Below are 14,287 nucleotides of genomic sequence, written 5' to 3' on the forward strand. Positions count from 1 at the left end.
GAGTGTGCCACGTCGTAGGAGAGACCGTGGATCTCACCTACCCTCTTAGCCGAAGCTAAGGCTAGCAAGAAGACTGTCTTGAGGGTGAGATCTTTGTCCCCGATATCTCTGAGTGGTTCAAAGGGCGGACGACACAACATTTTCAGGACCTTGGCCAGGTCCCATCTGGGCACTCTCCTGGCTTGGGGAGGACAGGATTGTTCGAAACTTCTAATCAGCATCCCTATGTGTCTTGAGGTCCCCAGGTCGATGCCTTTCAGGAGAAAGACTTGGCCTAAGGCTGCTCGTACTCCTTTAATAGCCGGGATTGACATTCCTATTTTATCCCTAAGGTACACGAGAAAATCAGCTATGTCAGGGACCGAGGCTTTAAGAGGTCTTATTTGTTTTGTCGCGCACCATTTCGTAAAGGCGGCCCACTTCGCCTGGTAGACTACAGTAGAGGATTTTCTTAGGTATAGGGACATCCTCTTGGCTGTGGAGGAGGAGTACCCCTCCTTCTTCAGGAGTCGCTCGATAGTCTCCAGGCGTGAAGGCGAAGAGAGAGGGGGTTGTCGTGGAACCTGAGGAAGTGCGGTTGACTCAGTAGATCTGACCTGGGGGGCAGAGGCCATGGCGGATGGCTTGCCAGGTCTTTCAGATCCGCGAACCACTCTCTCTCCGGCCACCAGGGCGCTACCAAAGTCATCTTTAGGTTTTGGGAGGTTCTTACTCTGTTGAGCACTTGCCTTAGCAGCGTGAAGGGGGGAAAGGCATAAACGTCCAGGTTGTCCCACCTGTGCTGGAAGGCGTCTTCTAGGGCTGCTCCTTCGTCTGGTACCGGGGAGCAATAAACCGGTAACTTGGCGTTGAGCTTTGTTGCGAATAGGTCTATCACCGGGGAGCCCCAGCGTTGAAGGATGAGTCTGGCCACCGCTGGTTGTAGGGACCATTCTGTCCCTACTATCTGACCTATCCTGCTGAGGCCGTCGGCTAGCACGTTCTTTTTCCCGGGGATGAACCTTGCTAGCAGTGTTACCTGGTGTTCGTCCGCCCAGTGCAAGATGTTTACGGTGAGGTCGCACAGTTCCTTCGACTTCATGCCCCCTTGTTTCTTGATGTAGGCTACCACCGTGGCGTTGTCGCACATTAGGGCCACGGTGTTTCCCTTCAACCGACTTGCAAAGTGCAGACATGCCTTTTGTACTGCTTTTAGCTCTAGGATGTTGATGTGGAGATGCTTTTCGGTCTCCGACCAGGTCCCGCTTGCTGTTTCCTCCCGCAGGTGGGCTCCCCACCCTAGGCTGGAGGCGTCCGTGAACAGGAGAAACTCGGGGGGACAGGACCCGAGGGGCATCCCCTCGAGGGAGTTCGACCGGCATCGCCACCAATTCAAGGCTGCTTTCGTGTCCGGGAGGACTGGGATCGATGTTTTCTGAGAGCCTGTCTGGGACCATAGAGCCTTGAGGTTCCATTGTACGGGTCTGAGCCGTATCTTCCCTTGGGGGACTAGCTTCTCTAATGAGACCAGATGGCCTATCAGCCTCTGCCAGTCTTTCGCTTTCCTGGGAAGCCCCGACAGGAACGGCTGAATGATCTTGACGAGGTTCTGTATCCTGTCTTCCGAGGGGAAGGCCTTCCCCTGCACGGTGTCCAACGTCATCCCCAAGTACCCCATTTTGTTGGAGTTAGGTTCGATTTCTCCAGGTTGATAATGATTCCCAGACTCCTGCAGAAACGGAGGAGGTCCTTTCCTTGCTCTTCCAAGAGGGCCTTTGAACTGGAAAGGAGCAACCAGTCGTCCAGGTACCTGATGAGGCGGATACCTCGTTCGTGAGCCCATACTGAGACTGTCGCGAAGACCCTCGTGAACACCTGAGGGGCCGTCGACAGTCCAAAGCAGAGGGTCCGGAACTGCAGGATCTGGGAGCCCCATTTTACCCGGAGGAACTTCCGACTCGACGGGTGGACCGGAATTTGGAAGTACGTGTCCTTGAGGTCGACCGTCATCATAAAATCTTTCTCCCTCAAGGACAACAGGACGGATTTTGGGGTGTCCATCTTGAAGTCCGTCTTCTTGACGAACTTGTTGAGGGCCGACAGGTCTATCACCGGTCTCCACCCCCCCGTTGCTTTCTCTACCAAGAACAGGCGGCTGTAGAAGCCTGGCCCTGGGAGAAGGACTTCTTCCATGGCTCCCTTTTCCAACATGGAGGAAACTTCTTTTTGCAGGGTAGCCCTTTTCAACGGGTCCCTGGGAGCTAACCATTTTGTTTGGGTGGCTGGAATAAGAGGGGGTGAGTCCGCTATGAAGGGGATCCTGTAGCCTTCTTTCAGGACGGACACCGTCCAAGCATCCGCCCCATACGTTTTCCATGCTTGCCAATAGGGTCTGAGGCATCCCCCAACCCGAGGCTTGGGCGGGAGTAGGGGGCCTCTCCCTCTACCTTCTCCTAGAGGGGCGGCCTGATCTGCCCCTCTTCGAGGCGGAGTAACCCGACCTGAAGGAGCTGGCGGACGCTGTAGCTCCCCTGCGGAAGGGCTGAGGAGTTGATGTCCAGGAGGAGGCGGGGGCGTCCCTCCTCGAAGAGCTGGGGACAGCCTGAGGGGTCACGGCATTATCCGAGACTGACCTCCTATAAGGAGGCCTCCTGGAGGATGTTTGCTTGGGGACGTTGGATTCTCTCCTCTTGGACACTTTCTCCATCAGCACTTCTAATTCCTTCAACGGAAACAGGGACTCGCCTCCTAGGGGTAGGGTGCGAATCACTCGCGCCTGTCTGTCCGGGATTTTCCTTGACACTTTGGAAAGCACTGTGTCCCGCTTTCGAAGGACCCAGTTGGCCGTTAAGGAGAGTGCCTGATACGCCATAAATTTGAGGGCTTTCCCCCCGGAGGTGAGAAGGTCTGACAGGAGACCTTGTTGTTCCGGGTCGTCGGGGTCTGTGGAGGCCTGTACATTAACTAAAGTGGAGGCCCACCAGTCCAGCCATGAGGAGACGTTAATCATGTCTCTCGACATCTCCTCCATCATGCCTGCTTCAGAGGCCGAGAAGGACACAGGGGCTGAGCTGGCCCTTTCGTCCGAGCCGCCTTGTCCTAGGATATCCACGGCTGAGTCCACTCTACAGGGGCCTGGGCGTCGCCCTTCCGGGATATAAACTTTGGCCTGTAGTTTAAGACCCTGGAGGAGTTTGGAGGCACTCTGGGACTTGGGGGCCTCCGCAGTGCTGGCCACCAAGTTGTCGATGTACTCCTGCCCCAGTACCAGGTCTGGGGCGAGAGGCAGGGCCAGAGAGGACTTCGGAAGGACGTCCCGGTGCGTATATCTCAAGAGGCTCGACCTCCAGGTATTCACCTTCGGCGCCGAGGGTTCCGGAATCCCATGGATCCTTCTGACGAGGCCTACCACTCTTCTGTAGGCGGAGTCCTCCGACGGGGAAACCTCGCCTCCGTCGACAGAGGCATCGGCTTGGCTGAGGGGAGCAGTGCGTGGGTGGTAAACCGGCCTCTCCCTACTAGGTCCCAGGGAGGCCATCCCGCAACCGTAGGGCGCACCGTACACGGTTGGGTCTCTCCGTGGGGCGGGTGCCACCGACTCCAGGAGGCCTTTCGACTGTCCCAAGGCTCTGGACGCGGAGGACACGGTCCCGGTGGGAAGACCCGACCCCGGAAACCGGTCCTTCCTGCTCGACGTCCGACCCAGCTGGGCTGGTTCGGTCGGGCTTTCTTCTCGGAAGCGCGCTTCCTCCCGCCGGGCGGGGTGAACCAAAGGCCTCGAGGACCTCTCCTAGGGGGACGTAGAACCATTCGCCGCCGCCGGGAGAGACCTCCCTCTTGAACTTACGGGAGTGAGAGCGTGGGCGCTTCCGACTGTGCCGCGACCTCGACCTGGAGCGGGAACGATCACTATCGGTCCGCTCTCTCTTACGGTGCCGTTTCTCCCTGCGTTCTCCCCCGGAGGATGAGTCTGCTTCCGAAGAGTCCGAGGGTGCCACGTTCCTCACGTAACGACTGCTCGAGAGATGCGCAGGGGAGGCCCTCCGCCGTCGATCGTCCGAGACAGGGTGCTGGAGAGAATCCTCGGGGACTGATGTAGATACCGAGGGTACAGAGTTCACTCTGTCCCTGCTAGAAGGCCATGGACCCAGGGATACGTCCATCCTTAGCGGTGACCTCCCTGGAGTCTTCGGTAACTTCCACCCGAAGGCGTCGCTACTCGGGCGACGAATTCTCGCGTGGTTCTCTTCTGGAGGGGGGGAACCCGACGCACCGGCCCACGAGGGCGGGGGAGAGTCTGAGATCGCCACACTGCCCCATACCGGGTCTTCTGAGGAAGCGTGATCTCCTGCCACGTGGCCCGATTCGCCCGAAACACTCGCGGCCCTTCCGTTCTCTCCCGAGGGGCCAGCCCTTGGTTCCTCCCTCACACTGGGTTCACCTGGGAGAACACTATGGCTAACAATCACACTGGGGGCTTGTTGGCCACTCCTCTGCGAAGGAGACGGAGAGGCCGAGGCTTCGTCGGACCGATCACTGACCGACTGTAAGGAGGACACGCCACTCACTTTCTTGGGGGAACGCTTAGACGACTTCTTTTTCTTTGTACTATACCGTACCCACTGAATGCCGTCCCAACTCACGCACTCGGGACACGTGTCCGAGGAGGAACAAACTTTACCTCTGCACGTGGAACAAAGGGAATGCGGGTCCACTTCTGGTTTAGAGAGGAAAGCCCCACACGACTTTCCTGCTCTAGGACCAGGACAACGACGCACGTTCTCCATCGTTCGCACACGAAGGTCAACACTAACGAGTTACAGAAAACCTGGATAAACTCAAGGGGAACGGACTGAGAACACTTTGCGAAAACGCACTATCGCAGAAAAAACACAAGTCCGTACACTGGGAACACGTGGGATCACAACGCGCCAAAGGATCGAGAGTTTAAGCGAGAGAGTGAGATGTTTCGCATCTCACGACCAAGGACATAATGGGATCCTGACCCGGGAAAAGCAGTGACCTGCCTTAATCCGGGCCGCAGGAATTATCCTGGCGGCGGGGGTAGGAACTATCGGGAGCGAGATAGGGGGGGGTAGTGCGGGAAATCTTGGTCGAGATTGAGAGAGGTCAAGGACCCTCCGAGGAAGTAATTCGAGGTAAGTATTCGTGTTGGAACAAATGTACTTTTCTTACATGTTATTTTATTATACAGTATCATAAATTGCTTCACTCTTCACCCATTTAATAGTCTTAATTCTTTTTTCCAGCTTGTGCAACGTCCTACACCAAATAATGCCACAAGCACTGTATCAATGTGAACTGCAGGTATACTCAGATGAGAAAGTTAACAGTAAGACTAAGTATAATACACTAGAAAAGACTTGTTAGTGTACATGTATTGTGTGAAGTATTTGTGGAAAAGTTATCGTCCAGTATGTGATTCCTTATTAGAAAACATCGGCAATTATCGAATTAATGCTGAGAGGTTGCCATAGGATATTTGTAATTAGTGAAAGTAATTGTGCTAGTTTTCTGGTGAATGATTTATTGGTGCTACAGTATACAACATACTTCTAAATTGGTCCTAAATGTCTTGCATTTGAAACAAAAACATCTTCTGTAGTCTGTCTCTTGTCTTAAGATTACATTCCTTACAGACGAAAATGAATGGAATGGATTAGAAGTTCATGGTTGCATGTGTGTCATGAAGTGTAGAAGCATAAATAGCAATGTTTAGTCTTGCATCTATTTGTGTTGTAGACTTCACAAAACTAGCTTCTGACATCATATTGTTTACTTGCTTCGGGAAGCATTCATATGGCACAACTGATACTCTAACAAGAGTACTGCATGTACAAATGCAACCTGCGACAAGAATATGTACTATAATAGAAGTTCTTACAACTTGTTCTTGTGTAACTTCTTCTTGTGTCTCTATTCTAACTGAATTTTAACTCAACATTGATATCCCTACATTTTTGTGCATTATCCCCATTTGTCATTGTATTTGTAGATAAAAAATCAGGTTAATTTCAACAATTAATTGTTATTTTTGTTGATGACTTGGTATTTTGTAATAGGATAGTTTTTCGTTATTTACTAAACAAAATAAAAAATTTTGTTTATTATCTTTTAATAATCTTACCATTTAGGGGCTCCTTCATTGGTGGGATTGGGGTCGTTAAGTCTGCATGCTATACCCAGCTATACCCTACTAACCATACCACCAAAGGAGCAAAAATTATAATGTTCTTACTCTGTGGCAAAGATAAAAAAGCAGTAATAAAATCAGCCAGGTGGGTGGCTCCCCACCTACCTTGTTGAATATTCTATGGCCATTTCAGCCCATGCTGTAGACATACTCCTACTTGAAGGACGATGGTTTGCACAAGTGTAGGAACAATTATATATCCAACACTTGCCACTAATGAATGAAAGAAAAAATCCAACAATCAAAAAAGGAGTATGACAGAGACTACCTATTTTGGCCAAAGGCAAAAGTAGCTAAATTGTGACAGACAGGTGGGCATTGGCTTCCCTTCATGCTACCTGCTGCCAGTCAGCTATCTTCTTGTTGATTCAATGGCTGTTTGAGGGCTGCTGAAGACATTTTCCTTTTATAAAGGGCAAAAAGTTTGTATACACAGAGGAACAAAACATCTAACCTGTGTTTTGATGACACAACTGGGAGGCATGCTTTATTGTAATCATTACTTTTTCAGTGTTTTCATGAATCTTTAATCCAAAACGTTCTAATAATGAGACAGTGTTCCCGCCCTACTGAAATGTATCCAAACATCAATACAAAAAGGACAAGTACCTCTTGACCATAGTATGATTTGCTGTGCCAATGACATTATACAAACCCTACTTGTGCCTAAACACACCTGAACCTCTAAGGACAATCATGAAGAGATGCATTATCAAGTTGGAACGGATGCTTTAAAAACAGAAATGGTGAAATCGAGAAGAGTATATATAATTCTAACTGCAGTAGTTGAATACATAGTAGAGCCAAATTGACTGACTGCTTCTGAACTTCAAAAAAACCAATGCTCAAATTATTTTTTTTTAAACACATTTTTACCCAAAAATTAAATGATAATTCCAAGACTAAACGGGCAATCTTGACTTGCTAGAACCTGTATGGTTCAGATGAATAACACCCCTGAATAATACCAGCCAAGATAAGGTATTTAGAGTTAAGTACATTTTATACAAAACTTTTTTTCTTAATCGTTAGTTTCTGTTTATTTGCTACATATTCATACAAAATGTGACATATGTTTGATGGTCTAGTAGCGATAAGCTACATACAGGTTCTAGTAAGTTACAATTATTCAGTAATATTCTTTATACACAATATTGTACTTCCACATAAAAAAAAAAATACAGTAGTATCCCCAGTTATGAGTAAGTTTGAATACAAGCAAATTGGGATACAAGCATAAAAATTTGAATGAGTTTACATTTATCGCTTTGGTCTGCAAGCAAAAATTTTGTACAATACGGGGTTTTTCTGAGAACAAGTAGTAACAACACTACCATGAAATCAATCATGCAGTGCCCATATTATTATTATTATTATTATTATTATTATTATTACTAGCCAAGCTACAACCCTAGTTGGAAAAGCAAGATGCTATAAGCCCAAGGGCTCCACAATAGGGAAAACTAGCCCAGTGAGGAAAGGAAATGAGGAAATAAATAACGTAACACACCAAGTTTTCAAGCAATTTTTCCTGCATCTTCATGCCATTTCAATAAAAGGCAAAAGCAGTTGTCTCTAGATAGGATCTTTGGCAACATTGAATTATGTACAAAGAAAAAAAAAAGGGATGGACTGAAGATGAGCGAGTGTCCATCAAGAATAGATTAAATGATTTAGTGATAATGAACCTTGTTCAAGAGAGAACTCTTAATATTTTACTAGCAATGCTCAATGAGGGAGATTCTCCTTCCAAACAGTAACTCCTCTTTTCTCACTTGCCTCTTCTCAAAGGTAAAGTGCAAATTAATTTGTCCGCTATTTGTATTTTTCATGATGAATTATTAATTTTCAATTATTTCTGATGTTTAGGGATTATAAATTGTTCATTATTACCATAATACCTTTAAAAATGAGTAAAATGTGTATGTATAGACTTGTCGAATGCATCGAGTGCATTTCCCTCATTTCATATGTGAAAAATTGTTTTAAAATATTACCACTTAATAAAACCATTTTCAGTTCTTAGCTTAACCCCCCTCTCCCCCCCCCAAAAAAAAACTCATGCGAGGCACTAGTGAACCATTCTATTATATAGCAGCTATGTTAATTGAAGTATTTGTGCTAATTTGGACAAAAGAGCTAATGAAAAAATATCAACTAAACACTGTAGTACTTAATGAAATGTCAATTAGACTACACTGAACATTATGTATTAACATTGCAATACATGGAATTACACCCATAATCCCCTGAAATATTTTTGTCTAATCTGAATTCTTTATAAAAAAAAAAAAATCATATAACATTCACTCAACACTTTAATGTGCAGTATGTCTTTCTAATTACATCCATGAAATTGTACATGAACAGACAACTAGCACAAACTCGTAATTATGTATTTAGTAAAAATACGACAAACCCAAACTCAGTACTTCAGATAAACATCCTCCACTCCAAAAACCAGAAAGGATATTGGTATTCTAAGAATCAAAAGTTCTTTTTCATGTGCCTAGTTACCAGGAAGTTTGTTACACAAAATTAGGCGATACAAGACTAAGGAGCACGACTAAGCATCAATAAAATAAAACTTTAAAGTATTTAGTATTTATTCCAACTAAACAAACCTCGGTCCTTTACTCTAGGAGATTGGATGACAGCAAAGCTGGAACACAGCAGTTAAAACTCATAAAGGTGTAAACAACCAACAAGTAACGGGTACTTATTGCTAACTGGCACAGTTGGGGAGACATCGCTCCTCTTCATTGGGAGACGAAGGACACCGGAACACCACGAAGTGTCCTTCGAAAAGAGGGCGATATTCTTGAAGGGCTAACCGAGCTGCCATGAGATGCTCCTGACAGTCTTGCTCTGACCAGGTTCCCAATGTCATGTGCTGCCTGAAGTGTGGTCCCTACCACTCCCTGGATGCATCTGAAAACAGATGAAACTCCAGAGGGGAAGTCACGAGCAGACATCCCCTTTTTCCTTACGTGAGAAGGCTTTCCTTCAAATCTGCTACGATTAACCAGTTGTCCAGGTAAGGGTAGCAGCCGGATCCTGTTGGCATGCACCCATGATGACACTAGCTTGAAGATCCTTGTGCAAACCTTTGGCATGGTTGAAGATCAAAACATAGAGTACTGTACAGTACCTTGAACTGAAATACCTTCATGTTAATGATCACCCAAAGGTATTTTCTGGACAATGGGTGAACTGGTACCTGAAAATAGGCATCCCTCAGTTCTAATTATCACAAAGCTTTGTGTCTGCTGTCTCCATTCTGAACGGTGTCTGCTGTACATAGTTGTTCAGAGCTGAAAGGTCGATGACTAGTCCCCACCCTCCAGAAGCCTTCTTTACAAGAAAGTGTCGACTGTAAAAGCCAAGGGACCCATCCTCGACTTCCTGGAAAGCGTCCTACTCTAACAAGAACTGGACTTCCTGTTGATAAGTGAGATCTTCTGCCGACTTCTAGTGATATGATGAGGACGTCACCCGCGGAGGAATCAGAAGAGGGGGAGAATTGATGAAAGAGAGAAGTACCTGGAACACAGAACCTGACCAGTAAAACTTTCTCCCCTGTGGAACCACCACCACCTCCAATTTCTTTGTAGACCAGGAGTTAATGTCCCATTCCGATTGCTCGGGTATCCCATGGTGGAAGCCACTTGAGAAAAGTTCGATTTTGAGTATGCAGGGTAGAAAAGGCTGCCATGGCCTTCTTCAACTTTGAAGATGACCCCGAAGGTAAAAAATCCCTCTTAGGTTTCTTCTTCCTCCTGCCGAACCTCTCCCATGTAGGATGGCTACTCCCTACACTGATCACAAAGGGAGACTGAGTGCACACATGGCCTCTATAAAACCGGCATACCATATGAGGATCCACCTCACTACTGTTCATGAATGTAACGCAGGTCTTCAGCAGTACTCCAGGTATGTGCAGTTGGACGCATGATGAGGAAGCAGTTGAACACAACATGCTTGAAAATTAATAAAATTAGAAAATTCTACCAAATGTTTCCAATCAGACGTTAGTCCTCTTCATCGGCTGAAATCCTAGTAAGTAGACTCCACGCAGTTGTTTACTCATTGTAATAAGTTTTAACTGCTGTGATCCAGATTTGATGTTATCCAGTAGCCCACAGTAAAGGACAATGGTTTATATTTGTCTAGGAACAATGTTATTTTGGGGTTACTTTAAACTCCTTTTTTGTTTCTCAACCAATTTTTTTAATTTAAGAACCAATTGAAAAAACAATTTTATACACAAATAGTTATATATATGAATTCTCTTTTGTCTACTATACAGTACATGTTACTTTTCAAGACCACTAATTTTCAGATGTGAGTTTTTTTAATTTGCTAAAGTCAACATACAGAATGCAGGCTACAAAATTCATAACTGTAATTTTTCACGTTTGAATGGCAAAAATCAAGCCTTTAGCATGGATAAGTGATAAGTATAGGCTATTGGCAGTAATTTTATTTACCCACAGGGGATTCTAAGGACATAATTATCATACTTCAGTGATAATTACTTGCCAATGATAAGCCTTTCCCTTACATAAAAATATGTCTCTCCCAACACATATGTATGCTACATGTACTAAATGCGTAAACATGAGCAAGACTGGCTAACGATATATTCTCAGATGTCTAGACAAATTTTACAATTTTGACCTACAGTACTTAGTTATGGCCTTTGACAGTTTATGCATTTTTCAGCATCATAACCTAAAAATTGTAAAAATATAAATAAGCAAAAAAAAAAAAAAAAAAGAAATACAAAGAATATACTTAAGAGAGATGTGCAGCAAACACTTATTTACGAAAACTATATATAGAAAACTGATAATTCCTTCCACAGCAACAAAGAGAAAATGGATTTATATGGGTCACTAAAACAAATAGCTTTCCCCGAAATTTTTGAAAAGTTAAATAAATATGTACCCAGGTGAGAGAAGGGTTGCCTACAGGAGGACTTTTTAGCAATAAAAAAAAAAAATAAAAAAAGTTCCAGAGGTCGTCAATTGCACTTCTTGAAGAAAACCTTCACCTTCCAGCCAAAGGAAAAACCAAACGTACAGAATCATCTCATCATTGATCTTTAAACCTTCATAAATGACTAAGAACTGAATACACTGAATAGTTCCAAAATAAAAATTCAGGAAAGATTATCATTCAACAAAACTGAGCTTTGTAAATACTAGCCAGTATGAACACTCGTTCAAAATTTCCTTGCTCCTCTCCTAAATAGATTCGATGGAAGTGTTCATTTCTTTAAAAAGGCAATCCAGCAGCTATTTCTTATGATATATAACTGGGGTAGCTTATGCTATACACTGTGGGTATTAGTTTTAGTACATATGACTGGATAGTCCGATCCATGCATACAGGTCATGTGCCTTCTGACATTGGACTTCAGAGTTGAGCTGTAGAAGCAATGCGGGCACTTGTAAGGTCTCTCTCCAGTGTGAGTCATAACATGACGCTTCATTTCTGATGAGGAGCGGCATTTCTGGCCGCACAAATGGCACACCCTCATATAATAGGCCTCACCTACAGCAGCCAGCGGACTTCCCCCCAGCTTGCAGGGTGACCCTGACTGTAATTGCACACTTGACTTTAGAGGTGTAACCTGACCCTCAGGATATCTGCCAGAAGTGGGAATTTGCAGTGGGCCATCCTCACCCTGCAACAACAAGGAAGGCCATTGACACCATTATCTACTTTTCTTTTATTTCTTAGTTTCTTTAAAAACAAAGCCAGTTCAATCTCATCAAAATATGGTCGTAAGAGACAAGCAAAATGCCTCCATTTTCATCCCCAAATTACTTTATAACAAACCTATCAGATATACTCAAGGCATAACTCATGGAATTCCTAATATGATTATAATTCTATTACCAATGGACAACAATAATCCTCTTCTGACATATGCAAGACAGAAAAAAAAACCCATGAGTGTTTTTTTGGGTACTGGATGCGGTAAGCCTCAACTTACCATATGCTCAAGAGCAGGGAAGATACTGTACAACAAAAACTAATAATCAACAGAGCCTTCTATAGTATATACTATTATGTACTATAATGTAATTCCATATCACTGATAGTGTAATTAGAACAGCATTTTACTGCTTTCCAAGAAGGCTAATAGGTTGAGGCCGTATGACAGTAAACTGTTCTATAGTTTTTAAGGACTCCTGGCAAAACCAGTAAGAGCAACAGTAAGCTACAAAATAATGTGTTTTCTATAAAGAAATATCTACATACAGGATTGTATTTTCTATAAAAAAAAATATCTACATACAAAAGTCATCTTTTGGGAACTTGTTGCTATTTGATTAATTTGGAGTTTTCTGGCATTCTGACATCTAAGGTCAATGATGCCAAGCCTCAATTCCTGAAGTGGATGAACCCTAGGCAGAATAACTTCCACAGAAGTTGCTTTACATTGACAGGTTGCAAGCTAGAGTTGTACTCCCTTAACTGCACCACTTACTTGTTTACCGTATAAATTTTTGCAAATTCATGAATTCCATAGCCTACCACTTGTGCCACTTTTCACCATCATCCATTATTTTAACGTGACTGAACTACCTCACCATGCTCCAACACATAATTTTACCCTTGATATAATTTTCTTCCAATTTTAGACTTTACCTGCTAGTAGAGTACAATAGTACATTTTTTTTATTATATGGTAGGGAGTATTGATCAACTGTGTTATTACAAACTTGCATCTTGTAGCACTTATTGCCTACCCATGCGCAAATTCATTTACCTTTATTCCTCCATAGGTACGACCCCTAACAAAAACTAGCAGATTTGTCTGGTAATCACTCCTGAGGCTTATGGGTTGGAGGATGAGATGATTCAAACTTCCCATATCACGATAAATATCTTTATTTTGGTAAAGCCTTCAAGGCACTGTTACTTCAGCAGTAAAAATAGGGGAGTAGCAAAACAGTTCTATAGCATACCTCTCCCCATTATATATTCAAGCAAATTCTACTCCTCTTGGAGTTTGACTCATCAGTGTAAATTTTCTTCTGGGATGCTCATTACCATGCTCTCAGTTATTTCTTTAGGCTAAACTCTTTTTTGTTACACTGTACACTTACGAGATATGCTTGCTTCTGGAATAAACCAGGTGGGGATAATTGCATAATGTTCAAGAATGTTTTAAAATTTATTTTGCTATCCTCCTCAAATCCTTAAAAGTAGTCTGCATTACTAAGATTTAATCTTTAAAAACATCCTGATTTGCATTCAATCAAAATCTTGATGGTTGGATTAACTTTTTTTTTTTTAACATGGTGTATTGCAGCCACGACGACCTCATGCCTTCTAAATCTAAAGGAAGCCACATGAATCTGCATAAAGGCTTTAAACAGGTGCAGATCTTAAGCACCATGTTATCAACTACAAGGAAAAAATACAATTAACAACCACAGTCATGTGTGGATTGACATATCATTATAAAGTTTTATTAGAGATATAACTCCAACTGAAACTAGATACAGCTTTTAATGCATCATGACTAGTTTACTCACAGGTTCAGCAGAGCTGTGTGCGGCTCTAAAAGGGACACTTTCTCCAAAATGGACCATGGCTCCAAAATGCACCCTGGCTCCTTCAAGAATACCAAGTCCAATAAGGGACCCTGGCATCAAAATAGACCCCGGCTTTGACCATAATCATATCAGCTTTTTGGTAAGCCATAATTGGAGAAAAAAAAAAAAGAGAAAAAAAAAAAAAAGAAAAAAAAAAAAACTTATTTCCAAAGGTCAAGATATTTCCATTATGATCAACATAGGGGATTAGTTTGATGGCTCTGCACCTTTATATAATGTGCCTGTTTTTTAAACCAAAGTACCTAAACTTTGCCCATCTGCACATTTGTTTGCTGCATCATTAGATCTTTGCATACATTGCCTGGTAGATTATATATCATACCTGGTAAATATACAGTAATGTAAATCCACTATAAATAAACTTTATTCCAATCGATAGGCTAAATATACAATTCTGATGAAAAGTCACCTTAAAAATTCTCATCACATTTCATTTTAACCCTTTTACCCCCAAAGG

General features: G+C 43.8%; 1 protein-coding gene across 26 annotated transcripts in view; it reads right to left on the bottom strand.

Annotated features, from left to right (window-relative positions):
* Nucleotides 1–14,287, bottom strand: part of LOC137651205 (longitudinals lacking protein, isoforms H/M/V-like) — a 167,665-nt gene that overhangs the window by 118,271 nt on the left and 35,107 nt on the right. The window contains exon 5 of one of the 26 annotated variants that reach the window (XM_068384377.1): nt 10,986–11,885. The exons of the other annotated variants lie outside the window; for them this stretch is intronic. Within the exon in view, the coding sequence (XP_068240478.1) occupies nt 11,529–11,885 (357 nt within the window). The 3' untranslated portion in view covers nt 10,986–11,528. Of the gene's footprint in view, nt 1–10,985; nt 11,886–14,287 lie in introns of those variants that run through there. 26 annotated transcript variants of the gene reach the window in all.

The sequence above is a fragment of the Palaemon carinicauda genome, chromosome 12 (assembly GCF_036898095.1).
Source record: "Palaemon carinicauda isolate YSFRI2023 chromosome 12, ASM3689809v2, whole genome shotgun sequence".
NCBI classification, from domain to species: Eukaryota; Metazoa; Arthropoda; class Malacostraca; order Decapoda; family Palaemonidae; genus Palaemon; species Palaemon carinicauda.